Below are 16,501 nucleotides of genomic sequence, written 5' to 3'. Positions count from 1 at the left end.
ACAACAGAGAAAAGTCACTCCGTTTATAGTTACAATGCACTGGGAGCTTACTTGCCTTCATTTAATGCTCATAAAATGCTGTGTGACTAGTATTAAAATTCCAGGATTTTTCTGTTGTTTTTTTAACGGCTTTATTGAGATACACTTCACACATCATACAGTTCACCCATTTAAACTCTACAATTCCATGGCTTTTACCTGCATCAGCACAATCAGTTCAGAACATTTTCATAATCCAAAGAAGAAACCCTATACCCCTTAGCCATCACCCCAACACTTCATCCCTCCCAGCCAAGGCAGTCCCTAATCTACATTTTGTATCTTTAGATTTGCTTATTCTGGACATTTCATATAAATGGAATCAAATAATATGCGGTCCTCTGCGACTGGCTTTTCAATTAGCATATTTTCAAGGTTCATGTCATAGAATGTATCAGAATTTCATTCTTATTTATTGTGGAATGATATTCCATTGAGTGGATAATACCACATTTTGCTTATTTGTTTATCAGTCGATGGCATGTGGGTTGTTTCCACATTTCGGCTAATTCTGAATAATGCTGCTATGAACATTTATGAAGAAGTTTTTGTGAGGACATGAGTTTTCATTTCTCTTGGGTTTCTACCTGGGAGTGAAATTGCTGGGCCGCATGGTAATTATATGGTTAATCATTTGAGGAACTGCCAGACTGTTTTCCACCAGTTCTCATTCCCACCAGCAGTGTATAAATACAAGCTTCTCATTTAATTGTTCTACTTATGACTTAAGAAATTTATCACCTGTGCCAGGGGTTCTATAGTGTTTTAGGGCCGTTTTGAAAAACACAGAAGCTTGAGCCTCACCCCTTACTTAATGACTTATACTCTTCTGGTGGAGACTGAGCACATGTGTCTTTATAAATTATTAGATGTGTTTTCCTTGACTTAATCACAGTAATTTTCTGACCATGTAATGCCAAAATACTTTAGTGAAATAGGTGATTATTTTAAGAAATTATACTTCAAGACTCTGAAAACTAATAAAATATAAATCAATTTTACATTTGGAATAATTACTTCAGACTGTAACCATTTTACTATGTGTGCCTTTTAAAATGAACTATGTAATTATAAGCTATACAAACGCTGTACCATCTATATAAGTGCTTTAGAGCGACCTCACCTACTGTAAACATAGACTCAAAAGTAAGGAAAAAAAAGATTTCTGAAATCAGCCAAAATTTGGGTCTTGAAGTCCAAACACTCACGGAGAGGTCTTCCCTCAAAATCTGTTCATTTCTGTTTCTCAATTATATGAGCTCAGTTATCTGATTTTCAGTAGAAGCATCTAAGCAGAAGAGGGGAGAGGGGTGCTAAGCTGGTAAAAAAAAAAAAAAAAAAGGCAGCTGAGGACAGAGTGGGCGGCAGGAGCAAACGAAACATGAAACGCTGTGAAAAGGACTGGAATCTGCTGGCTTCCAGAACCAGCTGGTTGTGGAGCCACACGTCCACACACATCTCCAGAACACATGGATATGTTAAAGCACAGCACAGTCCTAGACGTCAGGATGCAGAAGGCAGGGAAGGCCGTCCCTCTGAACTGCACATACCTTTGCTTTAGAACCTCCTTCGTAATATTCCATAGAAATAATTGCATTCAAGAAGCACGGCTCTGGTCTGTGGTGCTGTGGACTGCTCTTGCCCCACTTCCTCCTTACCAGTTACTACCCTATGAGGTAACTTTGACAGATGCTGTCATTGAACTTCTACAGCGTCTCCCGTGATTACCCCAGTTTCACAGGGTACGTACCCAGGGCACTGAGAGGTTTAGAAATTTCCTCAGGGTTGTAAAACTAGTGAGTGAGTAGCAGACTCTGGTCCCTGGCCTAAGAGCCGTGTTCCTGCTACCACAGCCCTTAATCATTAGGCTACTTGTATTCTCAGAAGAGGGCTTTTTTTTGGTGTATATATATATATATATATATATATATATATATATATATATATATGTGTGTGTGTGTGTGTATATATATATATATATATATAAATTTATTTATTTATTTTTGGCTGCGTTGGGTCTTCGTTGCTGCGCACAGGCTTTCTCTAGTTGCAGCAAGTGGGGGCTACTCTTCGTTGCGGTGCACAGGCTTCTCATTGTGGTGGCTTCTCTTGTTGGGGAGCACGGGCTCTAGGCATATGGGCTTCAGTAGTTATGACCTGTGGGCTCTAGAGCTCAGACTCAGTAGTTGTGGCACACAGGCTCAGTAGCTGTGGCTTGCGGGCTCCAGAGCGCAGGCTCAGTAGTTGTGGCGCACGGGCTTAGTTGCTCTGCGGCATGTGCGATCTTCCCGGACCAGGGCTCGAACCCGTGTGCCCTGCATTGGCAGGAGGATTCTTAACCACTGCACCACCAGGGAAGTCCCCAGGAGAGGGCTTTTTATACTATATCCCACCCAGTTTCAGAGAGCATAAAAATATGCATTACACTTTAAAAATTGTCCCATCGAAATAGCTCCCTTTTTTTTCACATTGGTTTTTATCAGAATACCTCTCTGGAAAAATGACCTATCCTGAGTTATTCATTCTCTGAAACTTCCAAGAGGCAAAGTTATGTTGTTATTATTGGTTTTAATTTTGTTATTTGCTAATGAGAATAGCAAGGAAGCTTCTTTGAATTTATTCAGTTTTCAGGTATTCTAATAATTTTTGGTCCCCTGCACTGAGATGAGTTTTGTTGGTTGATCTAAGAGTTCAGTTTACTTACTCTTGAAATTAAGAATGTGTCTCGCTAATGCACCATACCATAGATAATTTTCAAGAAACTAAGCAGATAACCTTGGAAAAATCCTGGTTGCACCTTAATTTCTAATAGTTATAGTATTATATAATTTATAGGTACTGCATTATGTATTCCTTTTTTAACAAAACATAAAACAGTGCTTTGAGCTGGCAGAGGAAATGTCATTGATACTTTATCAGTGATTCAAGATCAGCTTCAAGGTGGTGTGAGTGTAGACATAGGCCACAGGTAGTAGTGGTCCCACAGCTCAGCCTCAGGTGTGCTGCCTCAGGTGTGCTGCTTCTAGGTCCACTTGTCTTTCAGTGATGCCCTGCTACGCCCCCTGCTGGAGAGGGAGCCCCGGGCTCAGGGCCTCAGGATGGAAACGCCCCTGCTTTTAGGGCCGTGGGACATCAGTGGGAGGATCCCTGAGGCCCCCTTGAATTCAGGGCACGTTCTGTTGTTTCTGCCTTCCTTTTCTGAATGTTTTCAGTATATAGTGTAGAGTCCATTAGGCAGTAGTGGAGAGGTCTGAAAATGAAGTGATCATGGCCAGGGTGACTACCTGGGCGCCAGAGACGCTTGTTGCAGGCCAGGTCTTCTTCATGGAGAGCTTATTGTATTTGTGATGCTGTGAATCCCCACATCTCTTAAGATCAGGAGGTAATCAAATGAGACTCAGAAATCGGTTCCAAAGCAAATTTAAACGATGTGGGGTTTTTTGGTGTTACTCTGAGCTGTTTTGCCTTTCCTTAGGCATATGAAATGAGAATGAACTTCTTTAAATTTCAAACTCTTTTTTTAACTTAAAGCGAATGAAGTTTTAAAAGATCAGAAAAGTAAATAGGACCATACTAGTTATGTTAATAGAACTTAAAAATAAAGCAAATATGACTGTTCCTTAATGTGCTTATGTGTTTTAATTTAAAGTCGAGTATCAGGAGTGACTGATGTTTTATGTCAAAAGATAATTTGAGTGCACTTTGTGTTTTGAAGAAGATAAAGGAAAGCCAAGGTTCTGACTGGTTTTGTAGAAGAGAATAAATGTATATGATGTACAAGGCTTATTTCTGTGCTCCTCTGTACTGCCTTCAACTGGGGTGTCTGAGACTCTCTAGTATAGGTGTATACTGAAATTTGGTCCTTTAGCTTCATTTTAAAAGTTCACTTAGAGATCCTTTTACTGTGTGTTTTCTCGTTCTTGTATGTAATTGCATTTGCCCTTAACCTGAAGCAGCAGTGAACCTGCATCACTTCTGCTGATGCTTTGGAGAGCATGGCAGCTGCAGTTGTTCTTTGTTTATTCTCCTTTCACTTTACCTTCCTCCATTACAAAGAAGACCTGTTATGTCCTCCCAGCAGGCTCAGGAAAACCCACAGGATTTCTTTGTCCATTACTATTAGGCATTAGGTGGAAACATTAGTAACTCATCTCCTAAATATAAAGGGAGAGGCAGAAAGAAACAATTTCAAAAACCTATTTTAAAACAGTTAGCATGGGACTTCCCTGGCGGTCCAGTGGTTAAGACTTGGCCTTCCAATGCAGGAGTTGCGGGTTTGATCCTTGGTCATGGAGCTAAGATTCCCACATGCCTCGAGGCCAAAACACCAAAACGTAAAACAGAAGCAATACTGTAACAAACTCAATAAAGACTTTAAAAATGGTCCACATCCAAAAAAATCTTAAAAAAAAAAAAAATAGTAGTCAGCATGATTCGATTTCAGTCCTGTGGTGAGTAATATGGGGCTGGAATCTTCAGTGTCCTGAAGATCCTCAATAGGTGTGGAAAAAATGAGACAGAAAGACAAACGTCAGAAAAACCACATTGCTCTTCAAGTGTGTCCTGCTTCTGGACCCTGTTTAATTGAATCGTGTTCTGCTCCTACGCTTTCCTATCCGTTAAGTAGTGTCATTTCCTGTAATGAAGGCATAACCGATTTCAGGAAGGAGTGTGTTTGCATGTGTTTGGAACGTTAACTGGAAGATCCCGCCCCTCATGTTGGGATAAGGGTCCATACGGGCTTTGTTGGAAGAGAAGATTCTCATTAGGAACTGGATGAAGGCACTGATATGCTTCTCCCACCAACTGTGTCGTGAGGAAAAGACCCCGTTTAACTTTATGAAAACTCTGTCTTCCAGCTATGGAGTGGTGCTGTGGGAACTGCTCACGGGAGAGGTCCCCTATCGTGGTATTGACGGTCTTGCTGTGGCCTACGGGGTGGCAGTCAATAAGCTCACTTTGCCCATTCCTTCTACCTGCCCTGAGCCATTTGCCAAGCTTATGAAAGGTATTTGGGCATCTCTGTTTTTGTGTGTCTATGGGGGTCAGGGGAATTGCTCATTAGAACATCTGTATATTTTTTTAACCAAAAAGGTATTTTCTGTGATTCTAATTTTCAGTTGATTTCAGATTATACTGTTTTAAGAATTAGAAACCATGTCTTTGATCTAAGAAGATGTCAGGTAAAGTTTTGGTGAACTAAGTAACTTAAAAACAATCCACTTTAATAGTGACTCATTTATACAAAATTCAGTTGAATGGTAATAAACTCTTCATCAAACACACTAGCAGAGTTCAAAGACAATATTGAATTGGCTCCATAAGTGCTATTTTTAATTCTACCTAATGATCAAAAATGTTTTACAGTCTTAACTGACATCGTTTTGCCATGACCTTATCTATTTTGGTCTTATCTTTTAAAAATTGTTAAGTAACTCTTTTTGTAAGCAGCAAGTTACCTTACTTATTAGACTGTTTCTTAGAACCTCTCTTGTGACTGTAACATTTTAGAGACTTTGGTTTTCTTGGGTTGAGTTATAGAACTCTGTATCTGTAAGTCATGTGGCCAGGGCAGCTTAGGTGGACAGAGTTCATGGTACATGGTAAGGCAGAGAAAACACACATCCACATACTCATGTCAAATAATGCAGAATACAAGAGCCTCGTCTAATAGTAATTGTTACACAGGCTGCTGACGCAGACACTATATAAAATAAAACTTGCAAAATCATTATCAATTGATGTTTAAAATCTTCAGCAGACACAGTCAACATGGGCTGATAATCTGAACTACGCTGAGAAATGGACTTACTGTGATTCTTGTTTATTTTAGAATGCTGGCAACAGGACCCTCATATTCGTCCATCGTTTGCCTTAATTCTTGAACAACTGACTGCAATTGAAAAGGCAGTTATGACTGAAATGCCTCAAGAATCTTTTCATTCCATGCAAGATGACTGGAAGCTGGAAATTCAACAAATGTTTGATGAGTTGAGAACAAAGGAAAAGGTGAGTGATATATATTAATTGCATAATGTGCTCACACTTACGGAGATTGTGGAAAACTTGTGTCAAGAACCACTGTAAGAATTATGTTAAAATATTTTCAGACTTGTTGATTCTTTCCTTCCAGGCAAAACAGAATGAAACAGAACTGTACTCAGAACATATAATTGGAAAACAAACAAGCCTTAATTAGAGGAATTTTCAAACGTAAAAAAATTTTTTAAAAAGGAGAGAGAGTGGCATACTAAACGCTTAGTATTCATTAACCAGCTTCAATAATTGTCAGTATTTTGTCATTTTGTTCTTTTTCCCATTATAATTTTTTTTAACTGCAGTATTTTAACTTAAAACCTAGACTCTCGTCATTTTACCTTTAAATGTTCCAATATGCATCTCTAACTGGTAGGAATTTTTAAAATATCTTTCTTGCCATTATTATCTTAAAAAAATAAGTAATTCCTTGATACCGTGTGAAACTCCATACCCAAGTGTCACAGTTTGCCTCAAAGATGTCTTCTTCTAGTTGGTTGGTGCCAATCAGAATTTACATGAGGGCTTCATGTTTTTAGTTAGGTCTTTTAAAGCTTCTTTTATGCCAGTCCCTCCTCCTTTCCCCCCCGCCCTTTTCTCTCCAAGGCATTGCTTTGTTGGAGAAGCTGGGAAGTTTTATAATTTTTTAATTTCTTAATATGATGAGTGAAGCTCTGATTGGTTTATGTATTTTAAGAAGAAGAGGGCTTCCCTGGTGGCGCAGTGGTTGAGAATCTGCCTGCCGATGCAGGGGACACGGGTTTGTGCCGCGGAGCGGCTGGGCCCGTGAGCCATGGCCGCTGAGCCTGTGCGTCCGGAGCCTGTGCTCCACAACGGGAGAGGCCACAACAGTGAGAGGCCCGCATACCACAAAAAAAAAAAAAAAAAAGAAGAAGAAGAAGAAAAACAATAAACCTGAATGTTAAATGTGCTGAAGCTGCATATATATTAACCACATACAAAGTGTGAAGTAGGAGAAGCAGAAACACACTTAATTAAAAGGCAGATAGTTATAAAGTGAGTTCCTGGTGACAGCTAACTGTCAGCAGTCACTGAAGACCCCAAGTTCCGGGCATGGTACTAGGCTTCACGCATAGTAAGTATTCGGCAGTACTTACTTCTTAAAAGATAGTTTTGTAATACTTGAGCATTTTGATGACTCAAGGTTTATGCTGGTTGTCTGAGGTGTATAATTGTTCAGTAGGTTAAATTCTTCTCTTGTACTTGGCAACAAATGTCTGGGCTAAAATACAACATTGCAGGGCTTCCCTGGTGGCGCAGTGGTTGAGAGTCCGCCTGCTGATGCAGGGGATGCGGGTTCGTGCCCTGGTCCGGGAAGATCCCACCTGCCGCGTAGCGGCTGGGCTCATGAGCCGTGGCCGCTGAGCCTGTGCTTCCGGAGCCTGTGCTCCGCAACAGGAGAGACCACAGCAGTGAGAGGCCTGCGTACCGCAAAAAACAAACTAACAAAAAGCAACATTGCAGGTTATTGATAGCCTTTACAAAGCCATGTAATTGTCCAGGAAGGAATTTTTATACCTCATATATTTGTGATTCTAAAATAGAATTCTTTTTCAGTAGGCAGTAATGCATTTGCTTATTCCAGTGTATGTCATGGAAACACGGGATTATGACATAACTGAGTCCTTCTCCCATGTTAAATTACCTTGACTTATGTAGTATGGCTCTCCTTTATGTCACTAGACTTTCACGTTGATGGTAATACTGAAGGCCTATAGCCGACCTAAGGGCAGAGGAAAGAGCAAAAGAGGGTATGAAAAGATGTGGTTTGAATACATACGCATAAACATTCCTTGAGCTAGTGTATGTATATACTTCTGTGCATGAAGCCAAGATATCATATGCCCAAATTCTGTCCGTGAGCAGCTTACTTCTACTGTTGTCAGGCTGAATTGGGAATGAATAAAATGTATGTCATAGGCATTCCCCAGAGGGCAAATTGTTCACTGGAAAAAAAAATACAGTTTAAGAGCTTGTCTTTGGGGAAATTTTTCTGAGTTTCAACGTTAGGATTTCCTTCCAGCAAACATATTAAACGTCTGCTGTGTGCTGGGAAGAGTGTTAGAGCGCTGAGCTACGCAGATGGATATGGCAGTCTGAGTATCCTTGCGTGGTCCTTGACTGCCAGGCTAGGGATCTGGATCTTGTTGACAAGTTTTTAAAAGGCGTTGGTTGTACTCTCTTGGCAACACTTTCCAACCAACCACTGAAGTCAGAACCTCTCCTCACTCCCCCTCTGCCTTCCCTCCTCCTGCTTCCTTTGTGTAACAAGGAGATTACTGTTCTCTTAGGTACCCAGTCTCAAAGGTCTTGAAGATGTGGGGTCTTCTCTGTGACAGAGACCTCCAGTGGCCAATTCCTTTTCCTCATTAACTTCCTTGTCCTTCCATATTTAACCTCACTTTTTCTCCAGCCAGACTGAATTCCTTCAAGTTCCCTTAACACCACGCTCCTCCTGACTTTTGGCCTTTGCGTATATTCTTTCCTCCGTCTCCGCCCTGGCTTTTATCCCCTCCTCACAGGTGCTGCTTATTCATTCTGAGGCTCCCAGAGCTCCCTTCCCTTACCCTCTTGTACCACGTAAAGTGTGTCACAGTGTCCTGCGCCTCCCTTATCATGCCCACGCTGAGTCATACTTTATTATTATCTGCGTCTTTGTGTGTCCTTGGTCTGCCTTTTCTGCTAGTTAAGTTGGGGAACTATACTGTTTCATTCTTGGTCGTGTTCATCCACAGCACTGAACAAAGTACTTGGCCCATGGTAGACATTCAGTAAATACAATAAATACCTAAGTAAAGCTTCTTAACATGTTCCTAATACGTATTTTAATAGGTAAGAGATATTAGCAATTATTATTTTATTGTCATATTTTTAAGTGAAAAGGGAATTTAAAAGTGGATAAATGCCATGAGTCCTTCTTTGAATCTTATGCTATAAAAGAGGTAGACGACTCAGCTGTTTAACTTCTGGTTATATAATCTTGAGAAACTCCCATACGTATGCACAAAGAAATTAAGGTTATTCACTCTGAAGTATTATTTGTAATAGTGAAAAACTGGAAACAACCCCAATATCCATTAATAGGGGAGTAGGTGCCTAAACTATTGTATATTCATATAGTGGAAATCTGTACAGTACTTAAGGTGAATAAACTCCAGCTGTATGTTTCAACATGAGTAAGTCTCAGGCATAATACCGGGCAGAAAAAGCAGTTGCAGAAGGATAATCACATTGTGTAAATTTATAAAACCACATAAAAGAATACTATTCAGGGACTTCCTTGGTGGTGCAGTGGTTAAGAATCCGCCTGCCAACGTAGGGGACACGAGTTCGAGCCCTAGTCCGGGAAGATTCCACATGCCGCGGACCAGCTAAGCCCGTGCGCCACAACTACTGAGCCTGCGCTCTAGAGCCCGCAAGTCACAACTACTGAGCCCGTGTGCCTAGAGCCCGTGTTCCACAACAAGAGAAGCTACCGCAATGAGAAGCCTGTGCACCGCAACGAAGAGTAGCCCCCGCTCGCCGCAGCTAAAGAAAGCCCGCGCGCAGCAATGAAGACCCAACGCAGCCAAAATAAATAAATAAATAAGTTAATTAATTAAAAACAAAAAGAAAATGGTAGTGATGGATCAAGTACTTAAAAAAAATACAATAATACTATTCAAATGTACAAAAAGACTGAAAGTACAGACAGAGGAAGGATACAAACCAACTTAAGGACAGCGGATCTGAAGAGGGAGGGGATAGGATTAGATATGATGCACCTAGGACTTTAACAGACCTGAAACAGATATGGTAAAAATTTCGCATCTATTAGATATTGATAGTAAGTGCATGGGTATTTGCTATTCTCTCTAAACGTAGTATATTTTAAATATTTCATAATTTTAACTAATTAAGTTATAATTAAAAATAAAGGTTAGGGAGAAATCTGTGAGCTGGTAAATTCCTTTTTTCTTTCTTTTTTTTCTTTTGGTAAGCCATATTTTTCAAATAGCAGACTTATAGGTAATTCACTCTCTTCCTTAGATTTTTCAGTATTTTCTGGGTTTAAAAATTCAAAACTGGCAAATGCAACCTTAGACCCTGACCCCATTGATAAGTACATAGAGCTCATATAATAATAGTCAGTCCCGTTTGAGTCCGTTCAGATCATATCCTGAGCATCACGTTTGATTATAGGCACCATGTTTAAAAGAGCTTCCCCAGGTGGACGGCGGGAAGGCGGGAGAGGAGCCTGCACATCTGAGCCGGCAGAGAAGAGAAGTGAACACAGAAAGGGGCGGGGAGCGCAGGGCTGTCCTCGGTGCTGGAAGGACCTTCCAGCAGGTGAGGGAGGCAGTGTATTTCAGGTTGTTTGCAGAACAACCAGAAGTAGTAGGACCTCTCGGCTGAATGCTCCAGGGATGAAGATCCATCTGGTCTCTGAGTCAACAACTTGCCAGCCCTTGGAGCTGAGCCGGTGGTCCACAGTGCAGTGGACCCTGCTTCAGCTGTTCTGCTCCCTGCCCTCCAGGAGTTCAGGCAGACCTCAGGGGTGACTGTATGGACGTCTACAAACCTATGGCCGGCCCTGCCCCCTCGTTATATTACGTCTTTAGCAGAATGCCGGAATCTCCAGCAGTCTAGAGAAGTGGTTCAGACCGAGGGCCCCAGCCAGGCCATCTCGTTGGGCTTGGGGCTCTGCCACTTGCTGACCAAGACCGTTCTGCCAGCACCTCCCACAGTGGAGTGTCACAGAGATGCTGTCTCAGTCCCTTGGGGTGGTGTGGGCTTGCATGAGTGAGCCCCCCCCACCCCGGGGCTCAGAGCCTGCGTGCCTCTTCGTAGGCGCTAACAGTGCTAGCCTGACAGCAGAGGAAGCGGTGGCTTTGCTGGAAGCCGGGCAGGCTCCCGGCAGCACCCATCCCCGGCCCGGGCATTTGGGAAACGGGGCTCTGAGCCATAGTCCTACTGGAAAAGGACTGAGCCTGTTACTTTTTATTTTTATTTTTATTTTTTATTTTTTGCAGTACGCGGGCCTCTCACTGCTGTGGCCTCTCCCATTGCGGAGCACAGGCTCCGGACACGCAGGCCCAGCGGCCACGGCCCACGGGCCCAGCCACTCTGCGCGGCACGTGGGATCTTCCCGGACCAGGGCACGAACCCGTGTTCCCTGTATTGGCAGGCGGACTCCCAACCACTGCACCACCAGGGAAGCCCTTGTTACTTTTTAAATCCTGCAGTTCTTTGAAGGATTACTATCAGTGATATTATTCATATGTTTTTTAGATACTTTAATACATTTCGTTGACTTAAAATGACAGAGGAAATAGTCTGGTTTTTGTTTTGTTTTGTTTTGTTTTTACATACCTCCCCAAATGGTTTTCAGGAATTCTAAAATTAGATGTTTAATAACAGAAGTAAAAACATTTGGGAATGGGAGAGGACTTGGAGGAAGGGTAAAACTTGAAATCACAGAATTTTAAGTGTGGAAGCAATGTTATTAATAACTATTATTATTTTAAACTCATTTTAATTTTAATTCTTGATAATTATTTATGAAACTGTAGGATAGAGGCACATTCAGTGAGTTAATTCTTATCATATGTGGTATAAAAATCAAAAAAAGCATGCTTCAAAAATGGATGACTCCTCTTTCTCCATTTTGAAGTCTTAGAAGTAGTTTCTTTGTTGTTCTTTGGATTCACTTTCGTTCTAGTGGTATCTTTACTTTTTCTTTTTACGTGATTTGTGTGCAGTGCTTTTTGAAATACAGCATTTATGGTATCTTGTGAGCCTGTGATTTACAATTAAAGAATATATAGTCCTCCCGCCCTCCCAAGGTTTCTAATTGCATCTTTTTTGATGGAGTCAAAAGCACTGTAGACTGTGCTCTATCTCCCTTTCTTGTTCACTGATTGCTTAAGGTAGGAGGCGTCAGACTTGGAATTAATGGTCAGTGACTTGGCTATGCTCTGTGTTATTCAGTAAACTGTAGCCTCCATAGATACCGGTTCCTCCCCAGATTCCTGGCTTCTTATCTCTGTGTGTCTGTCTCTGTGCATTGGGTGCGTGCACCTGTCTCTGAACCACTGTACGAAGGCCTGTCACCGTTAATGATTAACACCTACTGCCAGCAATTTGGATTTTCCATTATTAAGTGGCCTGTGCCGAGCAATTAAACACGTAGTACTTAAGGAGTGATCTCAGCGACCAAAAGAATGTTTTTGTGTGCTTCATAATTTCACAGTATCCAAAGGGCTTCTAATACCCCAGACTTTTTTTTCTTTTTACACACTTTTGAATGTTTTAAAATTCAGTCAGAAGGAAGAGTACTTTGGCTGCTTTATCTTTGATGATCTTTTTTTCTCTTATGAAGTCTTAGGCAAGTGGTTTTTTTTGTTTGTGTGTTTTTTTAATTTATAAAGTCATTTTGGGTTGGGACCTGGAATTTAAAATCGTTTCTTATGCAATTACTGTAGCAGTAACACAAAAAGCCTAAGTGAATTTACTGCCTTTATCTCTTCCTCATGCCATTTCATTTCACAATAGCTAATTGGATTGTTATCTACACGACTGAAAAGTAATATCTTAACAAAAGGGCAGACGGTAATGAGTTAGAAATTAGAAGCTGACTGGAAATGAGCCTCTGTCCCCAAATACACTACAGTAAAATCTCCAATTTGGACAAACTGGTTGAAGAAAGACACCAGTTAAATAATGGATTCCAGAATTTTTTTTTAACAGGTAACATTTTCTTTTTTTTCTTTCCAAGTAATAAATAGTCATTTATATCTGGCACAATGTAATAAAGAAACACTGTTCTCCTCTGTAAAAATCAGCTGATATTTATTGGCAGAAGTAATTTGAATATCAGTTGGTCTTAAGAAAATCATTTCTCCTGCCATTTTGTTTATGAAGTTTGTTTAGAAAAAATAAAGAATGTTTCAGAGGTGAATTTCGGTCCACTTTGGTAGAATTGCCGTAAGTTCAGAATTGGTTTGATCTGAATAAAGAACCTTTATTTTTAGGGCTCTCCTTTTCTTCTTGATATTATCATATTTGTCTGTGGGAGGATGGCCCTCCGCATTTATTTTCCTTTATGACTCCAGTCCCATGGCCCAGCTCTCGTTCCTTCCATGAGCCTCTGTCTTGCACTGTTTCTTCACACATCAGTACTTTTGAGGTGGCCTCTGGAAAGCGGCCTGCTTGTATAACGTGTGACATGTTCACACCATACTCATAGCTCTCAAAGCTCACAGCCCAAAGCTCCACCTGAGAAGGCGGAGTTTCTCACAAAGTTTTTGGTATTAGGATATCCTAAGATTAAGTGTGTCTGGAGCAGTGGAGCTAAAAGTTTGCATATGCCTTGCTTTCTATGGGAGTGCTTGATTTATGGCAGGCTAGTCTGGAAGAGAAAGCAGTTCAGCACAGAAAGGAATATTTATGTCTGCTAAAGGACGGAACACTTTACAGAAATGAAATAATGCAGATGTAGGTTAAACACAATAGAGTTCTCAGTTTTACTACTGAATAAATTTTCTGTAATAGGAATAAAAGTATTCTTCATAGATTTTCTATTTCTTACAAGTTCAATCATTCTAAAACCAAAACCGAGAGGAAGTTACATTTTAGTCAGTATCACGACAGGGACTTTTGTTAGCTAATTCATGATATCTGTGTATAAAGTGACAGTTTCCATCCATCCGTGGGATCCTGGTAAGTTCTCTGTGTACTGACTGTATTTTCCAGCAGCTTATCATTTTAGCGATGTTGTGCGTTCATTTCTGATGGTCCTTCACCTGACCCCTGCCACGTTAGCTTTGTTTTTCCCCTTAACCTCTCCACCACGATGTGTTAATTCCCTAAGCAAATTCTTAAATACCCTAAGGAAAGACATCGGAACCACCACAGTCTTTGTGACAAGAACAACTATCCTTTAATTAGTCAAGCTTTCTCTCACTGTTGCGGCCTCTCCCGCTGCGGATCACAGACTTCGGATGCGCAGGCTCAGAGGCCATGGCTCACGGGCCCAGCCGCTCCGCGGTGGCATGTGGGATCTCCCGGACCGGGGCACGAACCCGTGTCCTCTGCATCGGCAGGCGGACTCTCAACCACTGTGCCACCAGGGAAGCCCTGGCTTTCATTTTAAATGGGACTTTCACATCGGTACTTGGTCACTGTGTGTTGATGTACATCTTATGTGTCAGGTGATTGTACAAGCCAGAGACGATAACAAAGTGTGATGACTCTTTTCGGGCCATAAAACCAGAAGGGCAGATGGGATGGGACCTGGGGCCCACAGCTTGACGCTCTTCACACCTGACGTTGTGGCCAGGTGCGTCCCTGTGGATGAGGTGCAGCCTGCCCGGGTCACAGGATGAGCCCGCTGTGCCTCAGCCTCAGGGGATGCTTATCTGCCGCCTTTGAGTTGGGCTTGGAAAAAAGGTGGGTAAAAATTTCATAAAGAACCTTCCACGAAGAAGGGCAAATCTGAGAACCCACATGGTAAGGCTCAAAACCTGCCACTTAATGATGCTCATGGCCCCTAATAAAACAGGAGCCATCAATTAAATAAGCCAATCTGCCCCCCCCGCCAAAAAACATCCCCAGAACCATGAAACAAACAAAAAAAAACCTAGAAGGGCCAGAGGGAGCCGTGTGTGAGTGTGAGTCCCTGATGCGCTGAGGTCCAGCGCGGCCCGCCTTAGCTGCAGGGGGCGCGGTCCGGGGGACCCGCAGCGGGCGGGGGGTGGAGCTGCGCGGGACGCGGCGGCGGCCCGAGGTGACGGTGTCCCCTGCGGCAGGAGCTGCGGTCGCGGGAGGAGGAGCTGACGCGGGCCGCCCTGCAGCAGAAGTCCCAGGAGGAGCTGCTCAGGCGGCGGGAGCAGCAGCTGGCCGCGCGGGAGATCGACGTGCTGGAGCGCGAGCTCAACATCCTCATTTTCCAGCTGAGCCAGGAGAGGCCCAACGTCAAGAAGAGGAAGGGCAAGTTTAAGAGGAGCCGCCTAAAGCTCAAAGACGGGCGTCGGATCAGTTTACCTTCAGGTACGACCTTGTCCCCATGTTCCCCAAGACTCGGGTGGTCACGTCCCTCCCGCCCGCTTCTCTGTTTCATCAGAACTGGGGGAGTGAGATTTTAAAGCGTCGAACGAATGACATCTTCATCTCTTGCTTCAGTTCGTGGTCACAGTAATGACCTAATGAGTTTTCACGGGTGAAACAGCCTAGGGAGGGAGTGCACCGCAGGCCACTGGGCGCTGCACTTCCCACCCCAAGCATCCTCTCCTGTTAGTGGAGACATTGATTTACTCCTTTGGAAATCAAAAAGGAATTAATTTCTCTTTAGCTGATTGCACTGAACCAGCATCACTCGGCATGGTGAAAATCGAGCACAGAACTATCTTACTCAAAACCTGTAAACAATTAAGAAACATGAAAACAATGTAGAAATGATTTCTTCCACCCTACCGATGGCAAGCTTCTTTTCTCTAATCGTAATAGCAAGAAAAGTGGAATAAATTAAAAGGTACAACTGCAAGGTCAATTAGCAGCAAAGAGCTGATTATTTATCTATGTATTGAACATTATACAACAGTTAGGATTTCATTTTATTTGGGGGGAAAACAAGTCAAATTTAACATTTAACTTAAAACAATCTTAGTACCTAATTTTTTAACCAGATCAAAGTTTTGAACCTAAAGAACAGAGGTCTATTTTTAAATTGTAATTTAAGCCAACTTTGCATTAGTCATCACAACTGTTTGGCTGCAGTTACCTTTTAAAATCTGAACATACTTAGGCTTTGTCACTAAGTTATTGCTTCCACAAGGATCGCGGGGCTGTGATCTGGCGCACTAAGGTTGCTATTCACACCCTCAGCAAAGTGTGTCTGGTGTCTCGGTTACACGCCCACTTTCATCTGAGGGTTCAAAATCGTTGAGGTATGAGAACGAACCAGTAATTCTAGGGAAACTTTTAAAAATATTTCTAAACCATTGTGACAATTACATAGAAGGAATACGTGTTAGGAGAAACTAAATGATACGAAAGAGCAAACATATGTTAGTTCACGGAATTAAGTTCTTTGATGTTATGTGTTATACTTTGCTTAAGGGGACACCAGATGTCTGCCTGTGTTTGGTAGTTCTTTCTAACAGGGAAGGACGGTGACAGAACTAAGAGCTGGCTGCACCTGTATAGAATTTGCAGTAAGGTCCATATATCTGTTTCTGCCTCTCTCTCTGTGTCTCTCTCTATATGTGTTCCATCTTAGAGTGCCCTTCATGGATTCTAGTGTTTTCCTGAGATGTTTGGTAATGGTGTGGAAATTTGATTTAAATAACAGTAGCAACAGTTTTGTTTTATATAAAGTATGTTTACATTGTCTTGTAAAAATACTTCCTGCAAAATCCTAGAAGCC

The 16,501-nt window shown here is 42.0% G+C and overlaps 1 protein-coding gene across 5 annotated transcripts in view; it reads left to right on the top strand.

Annotated features, from left to right (window-relative positions):
* MAP3K21 (mitogen-activated protein kinase kinase kinase 21) overlaps nucleotides 1-16,501 on the top strand; it is a 75,061-nt gene that overhangs the window by 17,125 nt on the left and 41,435 nt on the right. For all 5 annotated transcript variants that reach the window (XM_067025701.1, XM_067025703.1, XM_067025702.1 and 2 more), the window contains exons 3-5: nucleotides 4,899-5,047; nucleotides 5,873-6,048; nucleotides 14,886-15,126. In XM_067025701.1, the coding sequence (XP_066881802.1) occupies nucleotides 4,899-5,047; nucleotides 5,873-6,048; nucleotides 14,886-15,126 (566 nt within the window). The remainder of the gene's footprint in view (nucleotides 1-4,898; nucleotides 5,048-5,872; nucleotides 6,049-14,885; nucleotides 15,127-16,501) is intronic.

This window comes from Kogia breviceps, chromosome 2 (genome assembly GCF_026419965.1).
Source record: "Kogia breviceps isolate mKogBre1 chromosome 2, mKogBre1 haplotype 1, whole genome shotgun sequence".
Taxonomy (NCBI): Eukaryota; Metazoa; Chordata; class Mammalia; order Artiodactyla; family Physeteridae; genus Kogia; species Kogia breviceps.
The sequence above is the reverse complement of the archived record's forward strand: the minus strand, read 5'-3'. Positions and strand labels throughout refer to the sequence as shown.